Below are 13,643 nucleotides of genomic sequence, written 5' to 3' on the forward strand. Positions count from 1 at the left end.
GTGGGTGGAAGAGCTTTTATTGAGCCGTAGAGGAGCATAAGGGGGCGCGGGCTGGCGTAGGGGTGGCGCTTTAGCTGGCGGTGGGGGGCTGCCGGTCTGGCCTGAGGGGCTGTGAGTCTGGCCTGGCTTGAGGGGGGGCGCGGGCCTGGCCTGAAGGACTGTGGGCTTGGTTTGGGGGGGGCTGTGGGCTTAGTCTGGGGGGCTGTAGGCCTGGCCTGAGGGGTGGTGGACCTGCTTGAGGGGCCTCAGGCCTGGTCTGGCCTGGGGCCGCTGTGAGCCTGGCCTGAGGGGCTGCAGATCTGGTTAAGGGAGTCTGTGGGACTGGCTTGTGGGGCTGTAGGCCTGCCTGAGGAGGGTCTGGTGGGCCTGGCCTGGGGTGGGCTGCAGGCTTGGCAAGGGTGTCTGCGGGCCTGGCTTGGGAGGGCTGTGGAAGTTTGAGCCTGCTTCGGGGGTTTGGGCAGCTCCAGGGGGGCTGTGGACTCCCTGCTCAGGTTCAGAGACCAGGAGGGGTGACCACCGTGGTGGGCCAGGGCAGGCTGTCTCTAACCCAGCTGGTCCTCATCATCTCTTGGCAGCTCGTCCGCATTGGTGGCCTCTGCTGGGTGCCTGTCATTGTCATCATTGCTGCTGCCGCCATCACCCTCTGAGCCAGTCTCATCTGAGTTGTCCTCCTCCAAGTAGCGGTAGCCATGCATCTTGTGGCGTGGGCGGGGGATGCGGGGCAGCCGGTACGCCATGTGCTGTGCCAGCTTGTGCTCCATCCAGAGGTAGGCCCCCACTGCCACCACAAGCGCCAGCAGCATGATGGAGAGCTTGGCCTGCAGGAGGGCAAAGCGGGAGACTGGCGTGACATTGCATTCCCTGAGCCTGGCAGGCTCTGGAGGTGATGGAGCCAGCGGGGGGGCACTGTGGGGATGACTGCCTGCCTGGCCACGCTTACCTTCATGGGCAGCCCTGACCACAGGTAGACAGTGAAGATTGCCAGGGCCTGCCACCAGTGGTAGATGGTAAAGACAAAGTCTTGGCGCTCCTTGTCTGTGTACAGCATGCCCAGGAGGACTGCGCCAGAGGAGACTGGTTGTCAGCATCCCCCTCTTGTGCCGGTGTCCCCTTTTGGGACACTGTTAGCAGGACCCAGCCACAGCGGGTCTGTCCTGCTCCTTGTCAGCAGGTCCAAGGAGCTGGGGACCACCCAGGTTGCAGTGCCCAGGAACATGAGGAGAGGATGCATTGGAAAGCTGGGGACAGCCTGGCTGTGCCAGGGGACAAGAGAGGCTGTGCTGGGGACCTTCCCGGTACTCACTGCTAATGCTGGTCTTGTTGAGGGCACTTCCTGTGCCCCAGAGCACGGCTATGGTGTAGAGCAGAGGTGCCTGGACCACATGCCGGGGCTCAGGTGCCCAGAAGAAAAGAGTCACCAGGAGGGCGGCGTGGATGAGTATTCCAGCTAGCAGTGGGATATGCCGCCGCAGGCGCAGCATGGAGAGGGCCAGGCTGGAGCACGCCGAGGCAGAGAAGCCGTAGGCCATGAGGAGGTACGCCAGCTTCTCCAGCCCCAGGGTACATACACCATAGTTCTGCAGCAAGCACAGGCTCAGTGTTGCCTGGCCAGGCTGTCCCTGCTCTGTCACCCCCCCCGCCCTGTCCCTGGGCCCTACCAGGGAGAAGCCAGTGCAGACGAAGAGCACCTCGAAGCCGCTGTAGATGAACAAGGGGAAGAGGTGGCGCAGGCGGTAGTCCCGCATATGCTTGAAGGGCAGCTGGAAGATGTTTCCCCAGCCGATGCTACGCAGGTCGATCTCCTCCGTGGGCCGATACGCCGAGCCGCAGAGCACCAGGACCTGCCGCGTGGCTGTAGGTGAGGCACTGCTGGCATCCAGGCCCATCCCCTGCCCGCCGCAGCACTCACCACCAGCATGGCGAGGAAGGCAGCTGCCATCAAAGCGCTCTCCACGATGATGAGGTTGACGCTGCGGGGCAGGCTCTGCAGCACCGTCTTGTTGAAGCCAGGCAGTGTGCCATGGCTCAGGGTCCCTGCCGGGGGGTTGGGGGGGCACATGCCACGGTTTAGCCCCAACCAGGGGGTTCCCCACACCACCTTGCTATGCTGTGTCCTTGTACTTACCACAGTGCTTGACCCCAAAGAGCGTGTGGTTCAGCTGGTAGAGGTAGTTGTTGAGGAAGAAGAGCATGGGCATCTGAGCACAGACGAAGCTCAGCTGCAAGACATATAGCAGGGGATGCTCAGCACCAGGCTGCCTGGAGCAGCCCCCTGCCCATGCCATGCACCCCACCCAGTGCTCACATGGAAGCAGGCGTAGAAGATGGTCTGGAAGATGATGATGTAGGTATTGCAGGCTCCTTGTGGTGCCTGCTGCTGCTCCTGCACGTGTTCCTCCTTGTAGTTGACGTACTCATAGTACTTCTGGGCCATCCTGCATGGCACGGTGGGTAAGCTCGTGCCCCCCAGCCCCCCTGTCATGTCCCCCCTCCGCTGCCTACCGTGTGATGTAGTTGCCCATGGAGGCCCAGAGGGGTACGATGGCCACGCCGATGGCCACAGCAGAGGGCACCAGTGTGTAGTAGCGTTCCCAGTAGTTGCTGGAGACGAAGAGGGCGTAGATGCCCACCGCCAGGAACATGGCCCACTTGGTGCCAAAAAACCTGCCACGGCGAGGAGGAAGAAGCGTCAGTGCCCATGCTGACATGCTGGCGGGGAGCACAGGCAGTACCATACCTGATGAGGATGGGCGTGTAGAGCAGCGCTGCGACAGGGGTGATGTTGATGCCCATCAACACCTTGCGGTCAATATCCTCCAGTTCTATGTTGCTGTACTTCACCTCCCGATAGGTCTCATCATAATGCAGGATCAGCTGCATCTGCAGCAGGCCTGGGGGGGTCCAGTGGCTGTCACCCCTGCCCTGAGCCCCCCACACCACAGCAGGGGGTCCCTGGGAAGGGGCAGGGCCATACCCAGGTAGACGCCGTAGGTGAGCATGCCAGCCAGGCTGGCGGCCAGCACGTTCTTGACAACACCGAGGCGCTTGCGGCGGAAGTACTTCTGCTCCTCCTCCTCCTCGTTGTAGTCGGGGTGAGTGCTCACAAAATCGTCCAGCTGCAGGTGACCCCGGCTGTCAGCTCTGGGGATGGCCACCAGCCCAGTCCCCCCGGGTGCCTCCCCAGCCTCACCTGCGCCTCAGTGCCCTCGGCACCCAGCCCATTGCCCCCCACTGCTTTGGCCGCATCCTGGTAGTAGGTGGGGTCTTTCTCCATCGCTACCACTGGCAGGAGGGGGCCTGGATGGTGTAGGGGTAGGGGGACCCTGTTGGCATCCCCAAGCCTTGCGCCCATGTGTCTTGTACCCCCAGAGCTGCACCCCTGTGCCAGCACCCCCAGACTCTGCACCCATGTGCTTTGCACCCCTATGCCCAGCACCCCCAGACCCCGCACCCATGTATTGCACCCCCAGCACCTTGCACCCATGTGTCCTGCACCCCCAGACCCTGCACCCACGTGCTCTGCACCCCTGTGCCCAGCACCACGACACTGACACCCATGTGCTCCGCACCCCCGCATTCAGCGCTCCCAGATGTGCACCCCCAGCCCCTGCACCCATGTGTTTTGCACCCCTGTGCCCAGCACCCCAGGCCCTGCACACATGTGCTTTGAACCCCGGCACCCCCGGACCGCGCTCCCCTGTACCCGGGGCCAGAGCCTCGGGGCGGAGCGGCCGCCGCTTCCTCTTTCGGACGGCGCGGGCGGGACAGGGGCGTTTAAAGGGGCCGCTCCCGCACCCCTGGGTCCCGCACCCCCGGGTCCCGCACCCCCGGGTCCCGCACTCGGCCCGCCTGTGCTGCTGCCGCCTCCGGTCCGCACCCCCAGAGCCCCTCACCCGCACCCGTCCTCGGTATACTGCTCCAACCCACCCCCAGCACCCATCACACCCCAATCTGCACCCTGCACAGCACCCAGACCCCCCTTGCACAGCACCCATTGCATCCCCCCAGCACCCTGTCCCCCAGCACAGCACCCGTTGCATCCCCCCACCCCAGCACAGCACCCATTGCATCCCTGCCTTGCACAGCACCCACCCCAACACACACAGCGTCTGTTCCGCCCCCTGCACAGCACCCCACTTCTCAGCACCCCTGTACCCCCCACAGCTCCTCCTCACTCCCACCAGGCCCTGGTGTGGGTGCTGCCTGCTTGGGGTGGCTGGTGGCACTGGGTGCCTGCTCTGCTGCTCTCGCTTCCCCTTCCTGGCCTGTGTGATGTGGCAGGGTGCTCAGTTGGGGGACATCCCGGTTTGGGGGTGCAGGGCTGGTTTGGGGGGTGGTGGGGCACATGCCTGTCCTTGTGTCACCCAAAACCCAGGGCTGGGAGGGTGCTCAGGCACGTGGTGATGCTGGGGTGCCCATGGCTGTGCAGTGCCGGTGCTCCAGGGCAGGGTGGGGAGGGTGAAATCTCCCTCACAGGGAGCCAGGGCAGGATCCGGCCCAGCCGGTAGTGGGGGATTCTTGAGATGTGGTGGAGGATCAGCCAGTACCACGTGGGGAGGGTGCTGTGGCCATGGATTCTGTGGGATGCGGGACAGCCCCAGGAAGGGCCACAGTAGCGCAGGATGCAGCCCCAGGGGCTGCTGGGGAACAGCACCCATCTTGACGCCCCCTTGCCCTGGGCAAGGGTGAGAGGAGCCACCCCGGGGTGCCAGGGGGCAAGGGCCCTTCCCAGGGGTGCAGGTCCATGGCCCCAAACCTGAGTGATGGGGGGAGCGAGGCAGGCTGGGGGTGCAGCCCCCCTAGTGTGTGTCCCCCCCTGGGGCTGATTTGGGTCCCCAGCACCATGCAACCCCCAGGTCTGGTGGAGAGCAGTGCCCTGGTTTTCTGCATCCTCAGAAAACTGTGCAGAGCATCTCTTGCCCAGGCATGTCCCACCTTAGGATGGGGGACCCTGGTACCCCCCATGAGGCCATTTTGGGTCCCTAGTGGGTCTCTCCAGCGGATGTGTGGCATCTTCTGGGGAGGCAGGGGGTGCTTGGGGGATAGCTGTGCCCTCCAAAAGCCAAGGCTGGCTCCTAGGGCTGCCCTGGGCATCATGGCCAAGCTCATGGTGCCAATCTGGGCTACCAGCAGCGGGGATCCTTTCTGCCTTCCCTGGAGAGCTGCTGCGGTCCCTGGGGAGTGTGGCCATGTGGGCTGAGCCGGGATGTGGTGGCGGGGTGTGTGGGACAGGGCTGCTGCCCTTCCTGTTTACGAAGCGGGGTAATTAGTCCCGGGTGGAGGAGCGGGTATGTGGGGAGCTGGCCGAGGGGAGGTGAAGGTTGCGGTGCTGGGCAGGAGAAACTAGTGCCATCAGGCATGGCTGGACACAGGGTGAGCTGAGGGCTCAACCAGCTGGCACTGGGGTCGGAGTGGGCAGACAGGGGACCCGTGGGGTCCATTGGCATGTCTGTGGGGTCCCCATGGGTCAAAGTGGTCCCAAAGATCATGATGACGGGTTTCTTTGGGGTCCCCCTGGGTCAGGGTGGTCCCAAAGATCAGGATTATGGGTGTCTATGGAGTCTCCGTGGGTCAGGGTGGTTCCAAGAAGCAGGTTGATGGGTGTCAGTGGGGTCCCTGTGGTCAGGGTGGTCCCAGGGGAGCAGGGTGAGGGGTATCTATTGGTCATGGTACCCTTAGGAATCAGCATGATGGGTGTCTGTGGTGGCACTGGGGGGCAGGGTGGCCCCGGGGGACAGGACAATGGGTGTCTCTGGGGTTCCTGTGGGTCAGGGTAGCCCAGGAGAGCAAGATGAGGTGTCTGTGGGGTCCCTGTGGGTCACGGTTCGTGGCACTGGTTAGGTGGCCACAGCAGTTTCCCAGTGCCACTGTCCCATGGGGGAGGTCCCATCCCATCCTGTCCCAGGCCTTGGCCCCACTGCCAGCCCCACAGAGGCGGGGCACAGTCCTGCCCGCCCCTGGCCGTGGGGCCTGGCCACCAGCCCCACAGCATTTAGGAGGGGCACTCTGAGCCTCAGCAGTGCCAGCCTGACCTCACTTACCTCTTGCCACCACTCAGCCCCCCAGGTAGGCACCTTGGGGCCCCAGGGACTGGACCCCCCTTTGTGGCACTCAGCTGGCCCCATGCAGGTGGAGGCTGTGGGGCACTGGGCACCCCACTGGGTGGGTTCTCTCAAGGAAGAGTGGGTGCATTTGGCATGGAGAAGGGCCAGGGAGGTGGGGAAAGATGTGGGGCTGTGCCTCTGCGCCGCAGCTCTGGGGGTGTCTTTGTGTGCTGGTGGAGTGATGCTGTGCCTGAAGGTACTGCTGCAGCTCACACAGCCCCGCACCAGGGTCCCTGGGATCCCCATGGGTCAGCCCGGGATGCTGCCCCACACCAGGGTCCCTGCGAGGTGACCCTGTGTCAGCAGGGCAGCCCAGGCAGGTCCATGGCCAGAGGCTGGCGGTGATCCCAGAGTTCAGGAAGGGCCCGGGAATCCCAGGCATCCCCCGCCGGGTGCACCGGGGCCTCTGGCAGCCGCGCCGGGCTGAGTCAGCCGGTGGCCAGCACAGCCCTGAGCACCCAACCACCCTTCAGAGGTGCCGCGGGGTGCCTCGGCCAGCTCGGGGCGTGGGTGTCTCGCTGCGGCGTGACTCTTGGGATTGAGCCGGCATCTCTGGCGCTTCCAGCTGCAGCGTAACCCACTCCGTGTCTCTCCCCAGGGCCACCACACTCTCCGTGGAGACCAGCAGCTCATTCCCACAGCTTGGCATGCACCAGCCCCTCGAGCTCCCTGGGCAGCAGCCCCTGGGCTACGGCAAGTGCAGCCCGGTGGGCAGCGATGTCGGGAAAGCTGCTGGGTGCAGTGCAGGCAGCGAGGCCAGCGGAGGCATCGGGAAGGGGCCAGTGATCTGCAGTGCCATATGGTGAGAGCGAGGGGACAGGGGCAGAAGGGAGACAGGGTGCTTGGGGTGAGGTGGGCAGCAGGTGCTGTGGCAGCACTGGGGTGATGGTGTCCCTGGGTTAGTGCTGATGAGGGATGCTGGGGGACAAGTTTGGGGTCCTTGGGCCACGACACCCCAGCATGGCTCAAGGGAGGAAACAAAAGGACTGCTGGGAATGGTGCTGTGCAGGGGGCACAAGGAGCCCTTGTTCCCTGCAGCGAGGGAAAGACTCAGGCGTGTGGAGTCCCTGTCCTCTCCCCAGGGACTCTGGTTTGATGCTGGGCTGGAATGATGTGGAGCTGGCATGACATGGAGCTCCTCTCCATCCTCACTGGGAGCATGAGAGCTCTGACATGGCTAGGGTCTCACTGACATCCCTGTCCCCACAGCGGGAACCCCTACGCGGGGCTGGTGAGCCACCTGCGGGCAGCCTGGCTCTCGGGGAAGACACGGCCCATGGAGTACCGCATGGCCCAGCTGGAAGCCCTGGGACGCTTCTTGGATGAGAAGAAGCAGGACATCCTGGATGCCACCGCCTTGGACATGGGCAAGGTGAGAGAGAATGGATGGGTGCTGGCCACCAGGGTCACATCTCTGGGGCCTTTCATACCCTCTTGTCTGGGTCTTGCATCCTCCTGGGTGCAGGCGTGGGGCTCTGGGCATGGGGGTCCCCTCATCAGGGTCCTGCATCCCCCTTGATGTGCTCCACGGCTGGTGTGGTGTACCTGTAGGTACTGCGTCCCTGCAGAGCTCTTTGTAGCCAGGGTTAGCTGGAGGATGTGTAGGGACTGTGCTGCTAGGCAGGCTCGATGCTGCTAACCCCATCCCTGGTGCACTTAAACTGGCCAAAGGCCCTGTTGGGTGCTGCCAGGTGGGACCCTCAGCATTGCTGAGCTTCACCCTCTGCATCTGCCCCATGCATCGAGTCCCGGGTGGTTTCATGTGACCTCCACAGAGGGTATTGTCCTGGGGTGCTTCTTGCCAGCCTGGTTGCACCCGAGATTACTGGCGTTGTGCAAGGTGCTGGCATTGCACATTCCTCCCAGGGCTGCTGGCCCCACAGGGACTGGTTTTGCTGGCATGGCACTGAGCCGGTGGCACAGGCAGGGACCTGGATGTGGCTCTGGTTATTGTGGCACAGCGGGAGCTCCCAGATGGTCTGCTGAGGAAGCGGGAGCATTCCTGATGTGGCTGTGTCTAGCAGTCTCAGCTCACCACTTCTCTGTCTAGCTGCTTCAGGACCCTTTTCTCCTCCTGGTTTTTCTTACCCTGACGTGCTGCAGCCCAACAGACCACTGCACGCTTTGCTCACGCAGCATTAGGAAACATTTTCAGAGGGATAGCTTGACCTGACGCAGCATAACTGGTCTTGTCTGGTAGTGGTAGCACTCAGACCCGAAGGATTAGTGTCTGTGGGTGCATCAGCACAGCAGCCTGTGCTCTCAGACATGACTTTCAACATCCTGACATCTCCCAAGGCTTGTAATTGCCTTGTTTGTTTGAGGTGAGGGCCTTCTCCTTCAGTCAGGGGTTGATAGGCATCAGTGCTCGAAGTGCGTCCTTCATCTCTCCTAATTGTATGTAATTAGAGCCAGTTGTCTTGTAATATGCTTGTTATGCAGTCGGGTCTTCATAGTTAGAGGGACAGTTCATCTGGTCTTACGTATCTGGGGTGGGTACCTCACCGCCAGGGGTGCCAGTTACTCTCCACTGATGACTGAAGGTGCTTGGATGACCTCAGACTTAATGTCCCATCTTATAACCTTCATGCCCCATCAAAACCCTTGATAGCCCATCTTCACCAGCAGTTTCTTCATCCTCCTAGTGATGCAACTGTCAGCTCAGGCTGAGAGCAACCCCGTTGCTTCACCGCATGTCTGATGTGCCTGCTGAGCCCTCGTGTCTAGGAGCAGCTTGGCCTCCTGGCAGCAGCATGTGTCCAGGCCCTTGAGTGGTGTCAGGGACCTCAGGGTCCCTTGAGCTGGGGCTTGGTGGTGGAGCATGAGAGGTTGCTGCCTGGGCGTCAGCAACCAAACTTTCCAACCCCAAAGTGGTGTGTTGCTGCAGCGATGAGAAGGCTCCCACCCAGGGATGCTTTGGGGTTGGAGTCCAGAGGACGTTGTGGTGGAGGGTGTCAGACAGCTGCGTCCACTGCACTTTGCAAACATGGATTCATGGCACAGGAGCTTTGCTCCTCCTGCTCCCCAGGGCAATGCAGGGGATTTACTGAGCCTGCTGTTACCTTCTTGTGTCGTTACACTTCTCCTGCAAGAACAGTCCTGAGCTGTGCTTCACAGCTGTAGTTACGGCAGCGGGGAGGACCCACCATGGGCAGGAAATGCCTTGGCAGCTCCTGGATGCCGGCTCTGACGTCCCGCCACTGCTCCCGAGTCACTGTCCATTTAGTCATTGCCTGTTGGGATGGTGTATCTCGGAGAAACCTGCTGGGTTTGTTTAATTCCCTGACCAGGACATCTCACCTGACCTGCCTTTCCCAGCTGCATGCCAGCCGAGTGCAGGAGCTCCAGGAGCTCCAGGGGGTTTCTGCCTGGAATGGGAGTCTGATAGCACTCGGCCAAATTCCATCATGGGGTGTTTAATTAAGTGGTTGCTCTTCTTCGTATTTCTCTTCAAACAAAGCAACATTTTAAGTTCAGCTTTTGTGCATGGGAGGGAGCTCAGGGCTTTGCTTCCAGCTTGTGTGTCCAAGTGGTCAGGACACAAACACACCAGTGCAAGAGCACTGTCCCACCCTGGGCCAGCAGCACAGAGCTGCCTCTGACAGCAATACCAGCTTTTCTGGAGCTCCAGTGACATTGCTCAGTCCCCTCTTGGCTCAGGGCTCTGTTGCCAGGTGAGCATTTCACAGATGCTGAGCTCAGAAAGCTGTTAAATATTGTTGAAGATGTTAAATATTGTTTTTCTTCTCTGCCAAATACCTATTTTCATAAAATTTCAGGGGCTGATATTCCCCAGGGAGGTGATAGGAACTTCTGCTTGATAGATCCTACTTAATAATAGCTTCTCCTGCTCTTCATGGGCAGAAGAGGGGAAGATGTCTCCTGCAGAAGGGAAGGAGATGGGGTCAGTGTTGGGGTGATGCTTATGTGATGTCTGTCCCCAGCCATCCTTTGAGGCTTACTTCACTGAGATCCTCCTCTGCAAGAACAATCTCAATGACACCCTGAACAACCTGTCCCACTGGATGAAGGACGAGTACGTGGACAAGAATCTGGTAAGGCAGAAGCTCTGGGCTGACTTGGGAAGGGAAGAGGGGAGGTGACTTGTCGGTGGTGAGGGGCAGAGTGGGTTGGGGAGGGCAGCACTGCATGCCGGGCTGAGGCTGGACAGGAGGCGACAGAAGCAGCACTGAGGTCATGATCTTTCTTGCAGGTGACACAGCTGGACTCGGCCTTCATCCGCAAGGACCCGTATGGCGTGGTGCTCATCATTGCACCCTGGAACTACCCCATCCACCTCCTCCTGGTGCCCCTCATTGGGGCCATTGCTGCTGGTGAGCCGAACCTCTCCTCTGGCCTGGAGGATCCAGGCAGTGCCAGGTGCTGGCAAGGGGGTCTGCCAGGGGCCTTGACCCCAGACTGGGATGCCACAAGGGCTGGCTGTCACCATGTCACTGCTCTGATGTCCTGTCTGTCTCCTCCCAGGTAACTGTGTTGTTGTCAAACCCTCGGAGACATCCAAGAACACAGAGAGGCTTGTTGCCGAAATGCTGACCTGCTACCTGGACAATGTAAGAAGTTCTTCCTGTCCTTGTGCCTGTCCCTGCCCCAGGGCTGTGGTGTTCCCAACCCTGCCTTGCACACGCCAGCACCACTTCATCCCTGGTTTCAGGTGCTGCTGTATGTCCTTCCTCCGCGCTCAGCAGCCCGGGATGCTGTTGGTGGGGATGGGGACACAGTGGCCCAGGCAGGTGCTGACAGCGGGGTACCCTTCATCTTATGTGGCAGGACTGCTTTGCCGTGGTGACCGCGGGTGTGCAGGAGACCACCAGGCTGCTGGAGAACAAGTTTGACTACATCTTCTTCACTGGTACGTCCTGTGGGCCAGAGCAGAGCCCTGCCTGGCTTTTGTGCAGTGAGGGATTCCCTCTGGACACCCCACTGTGAGCTACCCTGCCCATCAGTGGGAGACAGTGGGCAGCTGGCATGCAAACAAGACCCCTTCCCTGCTCTCGGAGAAGGCAGAGCTCATTGCGTTGGGCATCTGGTGTCAGGATCTGTTGGAGAATCCAGTATGTGTGTGTCTGAGGGTTTGCTGGGACTTGGTATGTTTCTCCTGGACCTGGCTCCCCAGAGTGCCACATCCCAGAGCTGTGCTGTAGCTGGTGGGATCCTCACCATGATGCATCTCTTCCCTGCCCACAGGCAGCCCCTCCGTGGGGAGGATCGTGATGACAGCTGCCGCCAAGCACCTGACGCCCATAACACTGGAGCTGGGGGGCAAGAACCCCTGCTACGTGTCTGACACCTGTGATGTGCAGAACGTGGCCCGGCGCGTGGCCTGGGGCCGCTTCTTCAACGCGGGGCAGACCTGCATTGCGCCCGACTACGTGCTGTGCAGCCTGGAGATGCAGGAGAAGCTGATGCCTGCCCTGCGTGAGGCCATCACTGAATTTTTTGGCTCCAACCCCCGGGAATCCCCTGACTTCGGTCGCATTGTGGGGGACAAGCAGTTCCGCCGCATCCGGGCACTGCTGTGCAGCGGGCGCGTGGCCATCGGGGGACAGACGGACGAGAAGGAGCGCTACATCGGTGAGGATGTGGGGCCCGGGGCTTGTGGGACCACCTGTGCCCATGCGCCGGGTAATGTTTTGCCATAACCCTTCTCTGCAGCTCCCACGGTGCTGGCGGATGTGCTGCCCTCTGACCCTGCCATGCAGGAGGAGATCTTTGGGCCCATCCTGCCCATTGTTGTTGTGGCCGACATGGATGAAGCCATCGACTTTATCAACGCACGGCCGCAGCCGCTGGCCATCTATGCCTTCTCCTGTGACAGCAAGGTGCGTGTGGTCCATGGACCAGAAAAGAGGTTGAGGGAAATGGGGCAGCAGGGCTTGTGACCACCTTGCTGACAGCCCGGGGCATGTTCTGAAGGGTCTTTGGATGAGTTGGGTCACATTTGACAAATGCTACTTGCAGAGCCAGGGTGGAAGACCCACACACCCTTCTCTGCTTCCCTCCCAGGTGGTGAAACAGGTCCTGGAGCGGACAAGCAGCGGCGGCTTCTGTGGCAACGACACCCTGATGCACGTGACATTGACCTCGCTGCCCTTTGGTGGAATTGGTAGGTCCAAAGCCCCCAAGCTGCCTGCCCTGGCCAACGTGCACCGGGTGTGATCCTGCCCACGGTGCCTGAGCCGTGCTGGCCACGGTGTGGAAGGGTCTCGGGGCAGTTGGGGCACCCAGGCCTGGGTCCCAGGTCCAGGGGGCTTAAAGGTTGGGAGGGAAATCCTTGTGCCCCTGCCAGGACCCCACCAGATGCCCCTGGCATCACTGTGCGAGGGCTTAGCTCTCAGGCTTTGCAGCCCCGTTTCTGCAGGATGTGTGTGGGGCACTGTGAGGTTTCTTCTCTCTGTGTTTGCCACCCCAAGCACGGTGTTCCCTGTGTACATGCAAACACTTCATATAGAAGGTAGGGAAATCTGAACTGCTTGATTATTTTCCTGGTATTTCTGAGCAGCATGGGCACCATGAGTGAATTTTGTGCCAGGGTTGGGTTCCAGCCCTGCTCAGGCTTACCTGGGAGCTCCTCAAGTGCTACTGCCTTTGGTCTATCCATCACTCTGCTCCTTGTCTGGGAGCACAACCAACCAACTCGTTGTACTTCCCGGGTAGGTGAGCTTCCTCCTGCAGACAGCGTGGTGCTCAGTAGGAGCCTGTAACATCCCTCAGAAACAGGCTTGTACATTTATTCTGCCTTTTAGGACTAAACAGTAGGAGCAAAACACTTATAAATGTTTGGAGAACCTGCTTCTGGTAACTTGGAGATCCTCCTTGGCAAAGAGGAAGTTTTGGGTCGCCAAGGGCACCAATAATTGTTTTCTTAGGTGTAAAGTGAAGCCTGCTCAGCCCTGGGCCCTGGTTGTAGCACTGCCCAGGAAAGAGCGTGGGAATCCAGGAACCCTGTGACAATGTTTCCCCCCAGTGCTTCAGTGCTTTCCCAGTCTCCTGGTCTCTTCCCCAGGATATTCTCTGGGGAAGATAGCTCAGTTTTACGCTGCCCATGCTCAGCATCTTTGTTGGGGCTGGCAGCTGAATCAGACATAATAGGACACCACGACAGCAAATCACAATTAATTCCTCACCTGACTGTGTCTCAGGGAACAATTTTTGGTCGTTCCCATACTGTAACTTATCTTTATGGAAATGATTCAGACAAATTGCCTCAAATTATCAGGTGAAGCCATTTTATAGTAGCCCGGTCAGGTGAAGGGTCTGAAGTCATCGGGGTGAGATGGCATTTGCCAAAGCTTCCACAGCAGCTCGGACATGAAGTCACTGGGCTATTAACCACAATGTGCAACCTCAAGCTTAAACCAGCCACAGGAATCAGGAGAACTGGTGGTGGTGTCAACGTGACTCCAATTTTTACGAGCTCTGGGATGAAGCTGACCTTCACAGGGGCTGCGCTGGTGGCTATAAGCCGTGGTTCTATATGGTAATGCACCGTAGAGGTTGTAGAGGAAAACTGAGCCAAGG

At 60.3% G+C, this 13,643-nt stretch overlaps 3 protein-coding genes across 6 annotated transcripts in view; 2 read left to right on the forward strand and 1 right to left on the reverse strand.

The window, feature by feature from the left end:
• Positions 1–5,246, reverse strand: UNC93B1 (unc-93 homolog B1, TLR signaling regulator). Of its 4 annotated transcripts, none has more exons than XM_080405752.1 (12): positions 4,182–5,246; positions 3,191–3,297; positions 2,975–3,116; positions 2,738–2,891; positions 2,503–2,664; positions 2,306–2,435; positions 2,126–2,219; positions 1,910–2,034; positions 1,659–1,841; positions 1,304–1,577; positions 941–1,059; positions 1–818 (listed from the first exon to the last, which is right to left on the reverse strand). In XM_080405752.1, the coding sequence occupies exons 1-12, from the start codon at positions 4,345–4,347 to the stop codon at positions 543–545; spliced, it is 1,932 nt and encodes a 643-aa protein (XP_080261878.1). In that variant the 5' UTR covers positions 4,348–5,246; the 3' UTR covers positions 1–542. The 4 variants fall into 4 exon arrangements, 3 of the variants coding, with proteins under 3 accessions (XP_080261878.1, XP_080261880.1, XP_080261879.1); XM_080405754.1 differs by lacking the exon at positions 4,182–5,246 and adding an exon at positions 3,704–3,721; XM_080405753.1 differs by lacking the exon at positions 4,182–5,246 and adding an exon at positions 3,660–3,688.
• LOC308070957 (aldehyde dehydrogenase family 3 member B1-like) overlaps positions 3,714–13,643 on the forward strand; it is a gene marked incomplete at its 3' end in the record, with an annotated part of 10,294 nt that continues 364 nt past the window's right edge. Inside the window, exons 1-10 of the mRNA XM_080405756.1 lie at positions 3,714–3,908; positions 6,703–6,906; positions 7,314–7,476; positions 10,049–10,159; positions 10,318–10,438; positions 10,590–10,675; positions 10,893–10,974; positions 11,310–11,696; positions 11,778–11,944; positions 12,129–12,228. Coding sequence (XP_080261882.1) covers positions 6,752–6,906; positions 7,314–7,476; positions 10,049–10,159; positions 10,318–10,438; positions 10,590–10,675; positions 10,893–10,974; positions 11,310–11,696; positions 11,778–11,944; positions 12,129–12,228 — 1,372 coding nt within the window. The 5' untranslated portion in view covers positions 3,714–3,908; positions 6,703–6,751. The remainder of the gene's footprint in view (positions 3,909–6,702; positions 6,907–7,313; positions 7,477–10,048; positions 10,160–10,317; positions 10,439–10,589; positions 10,676–10,892; positions 10,975–11,309; positions 11,697–11,777; positions 11,945–12,128; positions 12,229–13,643) is intronic.
• The window catches only part of LOC308070953 (aldehyde dehydrogenase family 3 member B1-like), a 19,642-nt gene continuing 16,051 nt past the window's right edge, over positions 10,053–13,643 (forward strand). Inside the window, exon 1 of the mRNA XM_080405749.1 lies at positions 10,053–10,159. Coding sequence (XP_080261875.1) covers positions 10,130–10,159 — 30 coding nt within the window. The 5' untranslated portion in view covers positions 10,053–10,129. The remainder of the gene's footprint in view (positions 10,160–13,643) is intronic.

This window comes from Falco punctatus (assembly GCF_963210335.1).
Source record: "Falco punctatus genome assembly, chromosome: 10".
Lineage (NCBI taxonomy): Eukaryota > Metazoa > Chordata > Aves > Falconiformes > Falconidae > Falco > Falco punctatus.